General features: G+C 40.7%; 2 protein-coding genes across 2 annotated transcripts in view; one reads left to right on the forward strand and one right to left on the reverse strand.

The window, feature by feature from the left end:
- Window positions 1-2,838, forward strand: part of INA (internexin neuronal intermediate filament protein alpha) — a 14,361-nt gene extending 11,523 nt beyond the window's left edge. Inside the window, exon 3 of the mRNA XM_040486320.1 lies at window positions 774-2,838. Coding sequence (XP_040342254.1) covers window positions 774-1,089 — 316 coding nt within the window. The 3' untranslated portion in view covers window positions 1,090-2,838. The remainder of the gene's footprint in view (window positions 1-773) is intronic.
- An 8,809-nt stretch (window positions 2,839-11,647) lies between these two features.
- The window catches only part of PCGF6 (polycomb group ring finger 6), a 34,518-nt gene continuing 33,279 nt past the window's right edge, over window positions 11,648-12,886 (reverse strand). The window contains exon 10 of the mRNA XM_040486324.1: window positions 11,648-12,864. Within this exon, the coding sequence (XP_040342258.1) occupies window positions 12,808-12,864 (57 nt within the window). The 3' untranslated portion in view covers window positions 11,648-12,807. The remainder of the gene's footprint in view (window positions 12,865-12,886) is intronic.

Genomic DNA, 12,886 nt, shown 5'->3' on the forward strand with positions numbered 1-12,886 from the left:
CAGAATCGGAAACAGGCTCCAGGCTCTGAGCCATCAGCCCAGAACCTGACGCGGGGCTCGAACTCACGGACCGCGAGATCGTGACTTGGCTGAAGTCGGACGCTTAACCGACTGCGCCACCCAGGCGCCCCGAGTTTCTGATTTTAAAGAAAAGGTCATAAAAATTATTAGAGTTATGAGAAACAAAGTATTGGGGCCACACTTATGATGCTGGTTAGGTGAGGCTGAGAAAAAGTCTGGTATCTGAAACAGTTTCATTTACTGGTTTTTGTGTTGTTGGTTCCATTCCCTTTGTACGTTGAAAAAAGTACAAATCTCAAGTTCAGGCTGAATTAGGTGGTTCTTTCCTCCTTTGTGGACTTCTCACCTCCTTATCCCTATTGCATTTAAGGTTTTAAATAGTAACATTACTTCTCCCTAGAGCTTTGTAGACTCTTAAATGCCAAAAATGGGTGTGATGAGGCCAAGGAGAATTGTACAGAAATTCCTTTTTGAACATATTTGTGAGTAGGATAGGTTTCCCTTTGACAGTGCCTTAAACACAGCTGGTGCTGAAGATGTGAGAGTGTGCATGTGTGCGTGCACCTGTGCGTGTGCTGGATAAACTCCAAGTCTTTGAGCCTTGGCATTCAATATTTATTGGTCTCAATCTCATGAAGAAACTGAAGAGTCTTATGGAATCTTTCTAAAATGAATAGGAGCTGGAGGGTTAAGTTCTTTTCAAAAAAGTTGCAAGTTGACTTCCTAAGAATGTTTCTCTGTTGGATTTACAGGAAACTGCTGGAAGGCGAAGAGACACGTTTTAGCACCAGTGGATTAAGCATTTCAGGGCTAAATCCACCTCCCAATCCAGGTTATCTGCTCCCACCTAGAATCCTCAGTTCTACAACCTCCAAAGTCTCATCCACTGGGCTGTCTCTTAAGAAAGAGGAGGAGGAGGAGGAGGAAGAGGCTTCTAAGGTGGCCTCTAAGAAAACCTCCCAGATAGGAGAAAGTTTTGAAGAAATACTGGAGGAGACGGTCATATCTACTAAGAAAACCGAGAAATTGAATATAGAAGAAAGTACCACTTCAAGCCAAAAAATTTAATTCTGTTGCTTTAATAAGGTTAACGCTTAAGAGGGGATAATATGCATTCGACTTGTTAAAGAGCCTATTCCTGAACCAAAACACCTGTCACCACTATAAAATGTCTTCAAGGCTTCAGTCTCCTATTTAGCATTGAATCCTTACTTTCTCTAATAAGAAAAGCACCCCTTAGGTTGGAGCAAGCTGCAGTCCTAGCACAACCACAGAGGAGTTACCTAAGAATTCCGCTTTCTCACCTAAAGCTCAGGCTTCACAGCATTAGATGATTCAGGTACAGAGGAAGTACAAATCAAGGTGCTAAATCTGTGATCATCGTCATTTGCTGTGAATTGAAATTAAAACCTGTATTTGCTCGCTATACCCAGACATTACCCCGCTATATAGTCTCACTCTAGGTACATAAAACATAAGATCACTGCCAAAGGTAAACCAATGGTCCACATCCAACACCATTCTGACAAAACTGCTTCACAAGTGATAGGTGTTTGTTTAATGGACACTTCCTCCCACCTCTCACAATTCCTTGTATCCTTTCTTCCATTCAGGAAAAAAAAAAAAAAAAAAAAAAAAAGAGGCTAGTGTAGTATTCTTCCCCCTTAAACACAGTTAGGTTCTTCTCAAAAGAACTTACCCCCTTTAGCTCTCTCTGTTCAATGGGTAAAATTAGATGCATGTTGACCATTTCTGTGATTCGTGGAATGACTTCTCCCTACCCATTTCATGTCCTTCCAATTCTGTAAGGAAAAAAGAAAAAAGAAAAAAAAAAGCAGTGATAAGTTTTAAGGGTCACCCCAACAAATACAATAATGAAAGGAGTCCCTAGATTTTAGGCTTTCAGCTTCTTCAAATCCATTTAATTAGGGGGAAAAAAAGTACTTTATTCTGAATGTAGCTGTTCACTTTAACTTTAGAAACACACTAATAGTGTCCCAAGCTGTGATTAAGCTGACCTTAGATTTAGTAGTATAAGCTAGAAGAGGTGAGTATTTGTGTGGATGGGAAAAGCCAAGGTCTCATTGCTCTGTGTCAGTTCATTTGTGGTGATCTAGAATTAGCTCTTTCGTACCCTGACCCTTAGAACCCACTTATCCCCTTTTCCACAGTCTAGGTCCTAACAAGGCCTTGCTTTTACTCTCCTATGCCTTTGAAGAGCGCTAAGTGTAATTATATTATCCCCAGAAACAATGCTACTGCCCAAAAGTAAAAGAAGTCACCTCTGGTCAATCAACACCACTGGCAAACATGAAAAAGAAATCTTTCTCTTGTCTTAATAAAAGAGTCCTGCCCAACAGTTTTCCCATTGCTGCATGGTTGGTGGGGTCTCCCTTCCCTACTGGAGAGGCAGCGACGCCCAGACTAGAGAAGGGGTACATATGCTCCTACTCACGTGCTAGGAAGTACATTCTGGAGAGTCAGCTTTTCATCTGCCCAACTGTGTAGCAGCCGCATTGCCCAGTCTTCCACGTACATGTGCCAAGTTTGATGTCGGGTTAATTCTCTGTCTGCATTCACCACCACCAGACCTAAAGAGTTGCCAGGTCTCTGTCACACATCTCCATTCACAACAGATAGGGCGTGATGCTTTTACTAAACTTTCTTATCCTAGGACCTGCTGCAATGGTTCAAGGAACTGGAAAGATGCTTTCTCTTCTTCCTTTCCCTCACTCCATCCCTGTCTTTACTCCTCAGACTTCCTGTAAAACATTAGTAAGATAAGAATTAAAAGTCACACGCATCCCACCAACATAACTTGTGTTCTGTGGTTTTTGCTATTTCAGTTGAGAGAAGCACTGTTTTGGTTCAATGAGACAACTGTACCCCCAAATAATTTGGAAATTATTTATGCTTTGTTCCTCGCATCTACATTTAGGGTCGTTTTTCCCCCTGCCCAAGCTTTGGGGCTATATAGTCTGCATGTGTTTCACACTGGCTGAAACACATAATGCGCCAAATGGACAGTTTATGGCAGGGAGTGGAGGAATCAAATCGAACAAATGATGCAAGACAATAGATTCTGTGCCTGGATATGCGCAGAACACATATGATAAAAGGTAGTCCAAAACAATAAGAATCTTTTCCTTTTTTGAAAATGAGGTTATACTTCTGCAGATATGTTTAGGTAGAACATAGGCAGCAGTAGAAGTTTCCTCCACTGTAATGGTTGCTAACCTTTGATGGATTGCAGACTCCTTGGAGGAAGCTATGGACCCTTTTTCCAGAAAAATACACAAAACTTTGTCCATATCAAGGGGTTTGGGGTTCCTCGTTGGACAGTTTACTTCTGGTATCCAGAAGTCCATGGAGTTGAGATTCCCTAATGCCATGTCACGTTCCAGGATGGAGACTGAAATGAGGGGATGTGGGTGCCACCCCCACCGATAGTGGTGGTGAAGCTGGAGCTTGCTGAATCTTGAACAATCTTGTCCTTCTCAGTCCATCTGGCTGAGAGTACTTGCATGCCACGCAAGGATACATCGACGGAACTGCTCGGGAAAAGAGATGTTCATCCTGCACTAACAGTGAGAGCTTTATAGTAATCAAACATCTTTCAGGGCCTATTAGGGATAAAAATAATAGTCTCATCAACACATGGGTTTTCAATATAGATATTGGTTGCCACTTCTTAACCGACCGAGCCACCCAGGCGCCCCATAGATATTGGTTGCCACTTCTAAGGATTCTACGTATTTGGTTAATGGATCTGTCTCTGGAAAACCAGCATCTTTTGATTACAGTTATATAATCTCTAGCTCTAATTTACCTCTATTTTCAGCGAGTTGCCACTGGTTGCCATGAGCTCAGTTATAAAGACATTGAAAGCCCGGAGTTGATAAATTAGTAAATCAGGACCATTACAGTAACAAGGAAACAGGATTCAGAATCATAAGGCAGGGGGGAGGAGAAGAGGAACCAACTAGTAGAACAAGACAACAAAGAGAGTCTGTGAGACTGTGGGGAAGCCTGCCCACAAAGCGCATTAGTGATAACCAATATGACTTTCAGATTCATTAGACAATGAGATCCCCTGCCTCCTGAGACTAATAACAGCTTTAATTTATTCAGTACCTACTTACTATGTGTCTGACACTGTTCTAGGCAGCAAACAGAATTATCTCACTTAAACCTCACAACCACTCTTTAGATAGTATTTGTATACCCATTTTACAAATGAAGAAATAGAGCCTTGGAATGGCAAGGTTAAAACCCATGTCTATTGTCACAGAGTTAGGGAGCTGGGATTTGAGCCTTGATCTTCTGACCGCAGTGCTTGTCTTTCCGATATTGCTTCTCTACAGAAAAGCAAGTCCCCTCACTTGAGGGAGTGGGAATCCTTATTTCTATCACCTTTTTCACCCCTTCTTCACCAGGTTTTACTTCAGGTTTTTCTGCCCCAGAAACCATGGGCAACACCAAGTCCCATAGGCAAACTGCTTCCAGACTTCCTGAACCTGTTACCGTCCTGCATTGCAGTGAGGTCGTGGGAGCTCAAAACTGGGTTCTGAGCCCATCTAACTGAGTCACCTCCTACTAAAAATGAAACAGAATTAGATGCGATTACCTAATTCTTAAAAAGGAGTTTTAAAATGTAATTTTGCAAAGGAACTCTGTAGCTCAGTATCAAAGGGCCTGGAAATGAAGGAATATTACAGCAGGGACAATTCCTCAAGAGGTAATCAATCCAGGATACTTAGAATTCATTTTACTGCACTAGCTAAAGAAGACGGCAAGATTTGAGCTGTTGTCTGGAAACTAGAGTCCAAGTTTTAGCTCCAGAAACAACACAAATCACCTATAGTCCTGCAGATAAACTTCTAAAACTTACTTGTGAACAAAAGCAGGGAGTCCAGAACCACCATTGATGACTCTAAAGGCAAATATGAAATCGTTTTTGAACTGTATTAAGAAATTCATTGCGGCGGCGGCGGGGACGGGGCAGAGGCGGTGCCTGGGTGGCTCAGTTGGTTGAGTGTCCAACTTTGGCTCAGGTCATGGTCTCCCAATTCATGAGTTCAAGCCCTTCATCAGGCTCTGTGCTGACATCTCATAGCCTGGAGCCTACTTCAGATTCTCTGTCTCCCTCTCTCTCTGCCCCTCCTCTGTTGGTGCTCTGTCTCTCCCTCTCTCAAAAATAAATAAACATTAAGGCATCTAGGTGCTTAGTCAGTTAAGTGTTCAACTTCAGCTCAGGTCATTATCTCCCTATTCACAAGTTCAAGCCCTGCGTCAGGCTCTGTGCTGACAGCTCAGAGCCTGGAGCCTACCTTGGATTCTGTGTCTCCATTTCTCTTCTGTCCCTCCCCTGCTTGCACTCTGTCTCTCTCAAAATTAAGTAAATATTCTAAAAACATTTTAAAGGGGTGCCTGGGTGGCTCAGTCGATTAAGCATCCGACTTTGCCTCAGGTCATGATCTCACAGTTTGTGAGTCTGAGCCCCACCTCGGGCTCTGTGCTCACAGCTCAGAGCCCGGAGCCTGTTTCAGATTCTGTGTCGCCCTCTCTCTCTGCTAGCGCTCTCTCTCTCTCTCTCTCTCTCTCTAAAAAATAAACATTAAAAAAATTTTTAAAATACATTTTTAAAAATAAACCTTTAAAAATTAAAAAAAAAAATTCATTGGAACAGAAAGTAGATTGGTAGTTTTCAGGGCTAAAGAGAGGGGGCATAAGGGGTAACTCTTCAGTGGATACAGGATTTTATTTTGGACTTATGGAAATGTTTTAGAACTAAAATGGAGGTGGTAGTTGCACAACATTGTGAACATACTAAATGCCACTGAATTGTTCACTTTAAAATGATTAATTTTGGGGCGCCTGGGTGGCGCAGTCGGTTGAGGTCCGACTTCAGCTCAGGTCACGATCTTGCAGTCAGTGAGTTCAAGCCCCGCGTCGGGCTCTGGGCTGATGGCTCAGAGCCTGGAGCCTGCTTCCGATTCTGTGTCTCCCTCTCTCTCTGCCCCTCCCCCGTTCATGCTCTGTCTCTCTCTGTCTTAAAAATAAATAAACGTTGAAAAAAAAATTTTTTTAAATAAAAAAAATAAAATAAAATGATTAATTTTATATCATGTAAATCTCACCTCAATCTAAAAAAATCCACTGATAGAGAATTTATGGAACTATCAGAAAAATATAATTACAAAGTCTACTATACCTTCTGCTCCAGCTGAGACCATTATGTACAGCCACCTGGGTCAATCAATCTCAGTTGGAAGGAATTCCGTGAGGACAACATAAGCCAGATCTAATAAGAGTATTGATTTTGAAGCAGAACGTAGAGAAAAAGCCAGAAATACCCCTGGATGTAAACAAAAGAAAGAATAGCTAGAAATATGGGTTGCTAATGAGCACCCATCACTGATTTCCAACTGATACTATTTTTATTATTCTATCATCAGAAATCTTCAAAGTCCTGAAAAGCATCTAAATCCTAAGAGTACGTTTTCCCCCTTAGAACCAAATAAGCTGGTGTGCCTGAAAGCCCAGTACTTAAAATGGAAATAACTGAGGGGGGGGGGGTGCTTTATAGGATCTTAAAATAGAGCTCGTATGTGAAATTTTATTTTTCTTTATAGAACATACACTACTAGCTTTGCTGCATGTTCAAACTTCATGTACATTTTAGATTTAAGCCAATCATGACTTCGCTATTTTCAAATATCTCATATGGTCTATGCCATTTGCAAAAGGGGCAAATGCTCCTGAATCCAGCCAAACAAAGGATTGTTATCATTAAATTACCATCCCCCTGCTGCAAATCCTCAAAAGATGAGAAGAACGGTTACTATGTAGATCAAATGGCTTCTCTCTTCCTCTATTGATCTCTTAGATTATTTGATTGCACTCATGTTTTATGCTGATATTTGACAAGCTTACTCAGTGGGGGTGGTGACTAGCTAAAATTTATAAATTCTTGCTTACAATCCCTTGAAACACACAGAAATACAGACACATAGCCCAGGATTATAATAAGATACGGTGAATCACACTGCAGATATTTAAAGATTTGTTTCTACAGTTCTTTAGTGATTCCGAATAAAATAAAACAGAAAGTTCAGGCTACAAAGAAAAATGAAGATTGATCTTGGAGGGGTCTCCAGGCTCCCTTCCTCATCGATTAATTACCATACATCACCACATGGCCACTCCCTCCCCTGGTGAGGCAATTGGTCTCTGTGTGTAAGTCTGAGACATTTCATTCTAGCTCTATTGTATGTTCTTATTAATAGGGGCTATAGAATGTTAGCAGCGGGTAGCCAAAATCATAAATATAAGGGCTGGAGTTTTAGAATATGATCAGTAGCAGGTCTAGTTAGTTGCTGCATACTGTGCAGGGCAAAAAAGGTATTTTTCCTTAGAAGTATTTATTATACATTTTTCGTAAGTAATTTCTGTGCCCGACGTGGTGCTCAAACTCAAGACTCCAAGATCAAGAGTTGAACACTCTACTAACCTAGCAAGCCAGGTGCCCCTAGAGGTGCTTACTAAAACAGATAAGGGGTTCTTGGCTGGCTCAGTCAGGAGAGCACGTGACTCCCAGTCTCAGGATCGTGAGTTCAAGTTCCACATTGGGCATGGAGCCTACTTAAAAAAAAAATTAACTCACTTAGGTTTACTTATTATGCCACAAATAGGAATAAATGAGAAGTGTAACTTCCATTTCCCATGATTTCCTGCCATAAAGATTCATAAATGACATATGGAGTTCCTGATGTCCTTCAGGGCTAGACAAATCTTTTATCTTTACCTCAAGCCAGACTGAGCTCAGTAAAAGGAACTCCTGGCAACTGAAATTGTCTAAGGACTAATCTAGTCTGCAAAGTATAAGCAGCAGAGCTAAGACTAGAATTAGAGTGAAAGCAGAATCCAGGTCTGACGTTAGAGGCTGTGTCCCTGTCCCTCGCCTGGTTATCCATAGAAGGAGGTGAGTAGAGAAAATACATCAGAAAGAAGACAGGAAAAATAACAAACGTTTCAACATCAGTCTTTTAATATTAGCGGACCCCACCACTCATTAGAAAGGAACTAATGCAGCAAAGTAATCTAAGAAGTGACTACATAGGGACCATATTTGAATTTGATAGTAGACTATATGCCAGCTAAGGTTCTGAATACTTCCCATATTCATTAATTCTCATAACATCTCTTTGAGTTAGGTTCCTTTGTCCCTATTTACAGATCAGAGAAGTCATATAACATGTCCAAGACCACATGCCTTGCAGGAAGCAAATCTGGGAATCAAAGCTATGCAGTCTGGCTTGAAAATTCACGTCCTTAACCATTATGCAATACTGCCTCTATGTCTTTTTTTAGATAAAAAAATCTGTCCTGGAAACTTTTGCCATCTTCAATCTCTAATTTAAAATATTATTCACCCAGCTTTTCTCTTGGGAAAACATTTTCTTAAAAACATTCAAAGAAAAAAAATCTGTTCTCATTTATATGAAAATATTATCACAATTAGAACCTCTGTAAAACTACAGACATCATCAGAACAGAATCAAAATGTAAAGATCAAACCATAATATCCGTTCCATGTAAGTAAATATTTGGCATGCTTTCAGGAGATCGATATGACATTTCATCTGTGAAATGACCATTAATCTCAATAGGTGATAAAATTTAGATTTCATCAGTGCAGTTTTGAAGAGATGCCAATAATCAAACTCATTTGCAGAACAACATACTGAAAAGGGATAAAAACGAGGACCTACCCTTTGGTCAGGATCTACTGAAGAAAACAGAGACAAACATTCAGAATCAGCATCTGCTCGAATCTTTTCTATTACTAGGGGTTTCCAAGATGAGAAAACACACTACAGAGGTTGCAACTCTTAGAATTTTAAAGAAAAAAAAAAAAAACTTACAAGTTTAGTCACACATACATGTGATAAACCAATTACAACTCGGTGATCCTACAAGAATACTCATCTAGGATCGAATCACAGAGGATACACTTAGAGCTGTTGGCACAGAGGCTGACCTGGGGCTTGAACTTACAAACCATGAGATCATGACCTGAGCCCAAGTCAGACGCTGAACCGACTGAGCTACTCAGGCATCCCGGTAGAGGTATTACTTTCAAGAATTCAAAGTCACTGTAGCAGACTCATTGTGTGCATGTATAGAACTGTGTTAGCTTGGGGACCAGAGAAGGAACTGTCAGAGACAAGAATGTCACTGAATCAACAGGCAAGGGCAATGCAGTAGAAGCAGAGGGGGAGCTCAGTGAAGCCCAAGGTCAGAGAAAATGACTTTGGCCCATACTAGAGAGAAAAGATTGGGACGGATCTAAGGGAGGAACTGAGAAATCTCCAAGCACACGTTCTGCCAAACTACAACTACCACAAACTATCCCTCTGGGCATCTTTGCTTAGTGTCACCTCCGAGAGGGTTTAGGTAAAAACAAAGTGTGCCAAACAGCTATGCCAAACAAATTTACTCTTATAAGGCCACTGAAGCTGGGTTCTGAAATCCGTACTTCATATACTCTTATTTGTTTAATTTTGTTTACAGTAAAAATTCTTTTTGAAAACTCTTTGATCTTATCTCATCATCACTGAAGGCGTGCTGTTGCTGGGGGCGGCCAGGCTAACCCAAGACAAGTCGGCATTTGTCTGTTCTTGCTTGTGCTTCTCCCACATCCGAGTCCTTGACCCTCTGGTTATTTGAAGACAGCTACCTTGTATTGTCCTGCCGTAAGTTTTTTCCTCTCCAAGTTAACCGTAAGCAACTGCTCAACCTTTGCTCGTTTTTGTTCTGGGTCTTATACCCTATCCCATTACCCTCCCATCTCTCAGTAGTTAGGTATGTTACCCAGAACTGGTACAACATGAATCAGACATTGGAAGTATTAACTCCCTTGATCTGAAACTGTATTTCTGTCGACGAAGCCGAAGATCACACTGATTTTAGGGGTAGAGATTTGAAAGCCAATCAATCAACTTTTTTTTTTTTTAACATTTATTTATCTTTGAGAGACAGAGAGAGATAGAGCACAAGTGGGGGAGGGGCAGAAAGAGAATGAGACACAGAATCCGAAGCAGGCTCCAGGCTCTGAGCTGTCAGCACAGGGCCCGATGCGGGGCTCGAACTCACAAACTGAGTTCATGACTGAAGTCAGATGCTTAACTGACTGAGCCACTCAGGTGCCCCCGGTGTTCTTCATTACTTGGTTTACTGCCTGGTGGGAACAATAGGCCAAATAGATATAACCAGATATAACCTAGTTCTTTGGAATTCTTTTATTATTTTTTTTTATTTTTCAGAGAGAGATGGAGTGCGAGTGGGGAAGAGACAAGAGAGAGAGGGAGACACAGAATCCAAAGCAGGCTCCAGGCTCTGAGCCGTCAGCACAGAGCCTGATGTGGGGCTCAAACCCACAAACCGTGAGATCATGACCTGAACTGAAGTCGGACGCTCAACCTACTGAGCCACCCGGGTGCCCCCTTGGGAGTCTTCGAGGTCAAGTCCAGGAGGAAGCAAAAATACAAACGATAGATCTCCTTGTGACTCTTATAGTATTTACCAGTGTCTGCTTTTTATTAAGATTCTGAGAGATGTATGTTAGGCTGTGAGTTCTTTGAAGGAGATCACTCCTTTCATTTTAATCTTGTCCACACAATATCTAAAAAGCGCTAACGTTTTGACTTGCTTATCGCATAAGTGTTTATCAAGTAATTACATTTAATATTCTGCTTTAAAATAAGTATTTTCCTATGTTACTGAGCCCTTGGAATATCCTGTCCTTGTATGCCAAAGACCTTGGGCCACAGGGGGAGAGTTTAGCCTAACAATGTGACTCCTGGTGAATGCCTGTTTTTGTATACTTGGGGCCCTGGGACATGCTGTATCAGTTTGAGCAGTGGGTGGGTGCTGAACTCTTGATGGCTGAGTCAATCATATGGGCACTGGCTGCCTGCATGACTCATTCCCATTAAATCCCCTGGACACTAAGGTTCAGGTGAGCTTCCCTGGCTGGCAACAGTTTTCGTATGTCACGTATCATTGCTGAAAGGATTAAACACTGTCCCGTATTCTCTGTGGGAAGACAACCGAAAGCTTATGCCTGGTTTCTCCTGGACTCGGCAATATACATCTTTCCCTTTGCAGATTTTAATCTGTATCCTTTTACTGTAATAAACTACAAGCATAAGTATAAGGAGTCCTTCTAGTGAACCGCTAAACCTGAAGGCAGTCTTGGGGTGCCTGGCTGGCTCAGTCAGGAGAGCATGCAACTCTTAATCTCAGGGTCGTGAGTTCAAGCCCCAAATTGGGCATAGAGCCTACTTAAAACAAAACCTGAAGGTAGTCTTGGGAATCCCTGACAAAGATATGTTAACATGGGACAAGAATAAAAATAGCAACTAATTTGGGTAAGAAACATTTAAGAGGCAATGAATTCCATAGTTGCTATTCTGTCCACTGTCAAATAACAGCATCTAGTAAAATCAGTGAAGATGTTTATAAAATAACAATTTGATGGTATTTTAACTAATTTGGATACCTTATCTCGTAAGGAATTTTGGTTTTGTTTCAATCCACAATAAATATGAACACTTCAAAATAGGTTAAAATAAATTTTTATTAAAAATTTTTATTAAATGTTAGAAGAGATTTATACACAATTCACAACTTCTTTACAAAACAATCGCCAAACCTCATTCGTTTCTATACGCAGACTTGGAAATTTTGCAGTGAAATAGGGTTTACAAAATATTGTTTTAGAAAGTATCACAATGCTAATTTTAGGCAAAATAACATTTAAAACTGAAATCTTTGCACGTGAGCAAACTCTTAAACACCCGTATTCTTTATCCCAGTGACAAAGTAATGGGACAATGAACATAAACTGACTTACTGAGGAACAGTGAGTAAGTATTCTGTAAACTTGCAAATTCACTCGTTTATTTATTACTTTGAGAAGCAGTGGTGTTATAAGGTACTGACAACCAAACTACATACTCAAAGTGAATGCTAATCAAACTAACATTCAAACAATAAAGATAATGTTTCAAAGAGGCATCCCTTGTTGTTAAGATATGTTAAAGGAGTCTTTATTACACTGAAGGCTTACAGTACAGGCCATAAACCCTGCAGGAGACAGTCTCTTCACACAGAATGATAATTCATCCCTTTTAGAAGTATATATCATCTCTGTAGTAGTATTGCTGGTAAAAGAAAGACACGTGTTCCAAATATGATGGCAACATACAAAAGTGGCCAGTAGTTTTGGTCTTTGTCCAAGAGGTACACTCTGTAGTTTAACAAAGCCTGGCTTTGAATCTTCAGTTCGAAAGCATCCTTCTTTTCCAAAAGTATGACTGCCCAACGGATACCATTCCAGAGAGCAGAATCCTAACCGCCAACGGGAAAGGGATATGGCTCAACAAAGAAGAAAATAGTAACCGATTTACCTCAAAGATTAGGAAGCAAAATCAATGTCAAAGTATTTGAGATCACAAGGAATTTAAAAATTTAATGCTCTGAAAATTTCCCCCTGAGCTATGGATGGTTTTTATATATAGTTTCTAGTAAAACAGATGCATTCTGTCATTCCAAGTTGTACTTATAAATGTTATGAATCTACGTGCTGAAAATAGATAAGTTATGTCTCCAGTAGCACAAAATGGTAGCTATTACATGTTGTGTGGAAATCTTTGGTGAAATGCAATCCTGCAGAAGCCTCATTATTTCGTTTCCCTCCTCCTAATGCTGCTAGAATCTTCAAGTAATTTTCAGAGGAGAAACCACAAGACCATAATGGAGGACCAGCAGACCATCCTGAAAAGAAAAAAAAGTGTTT

The sequence above is a fragment of the Herpailurus yagouaroundi genome, unplaced genomic scaffold, assembly GCF_014898765.1.
Source record: "Herpailurus yagouaroundi ecotype Mexico unplaced genomic scaffold, PumYag 163, whole genome shotgun sequence".
In the NCBI taxonomy this organism is placed as follows: domain Eukaryota; kingdom Metazoa; phylum Chordata; class Mammalia; order Carnivora; family Felidae; genus Herpailurus; species Herpailurus yagouaroundi.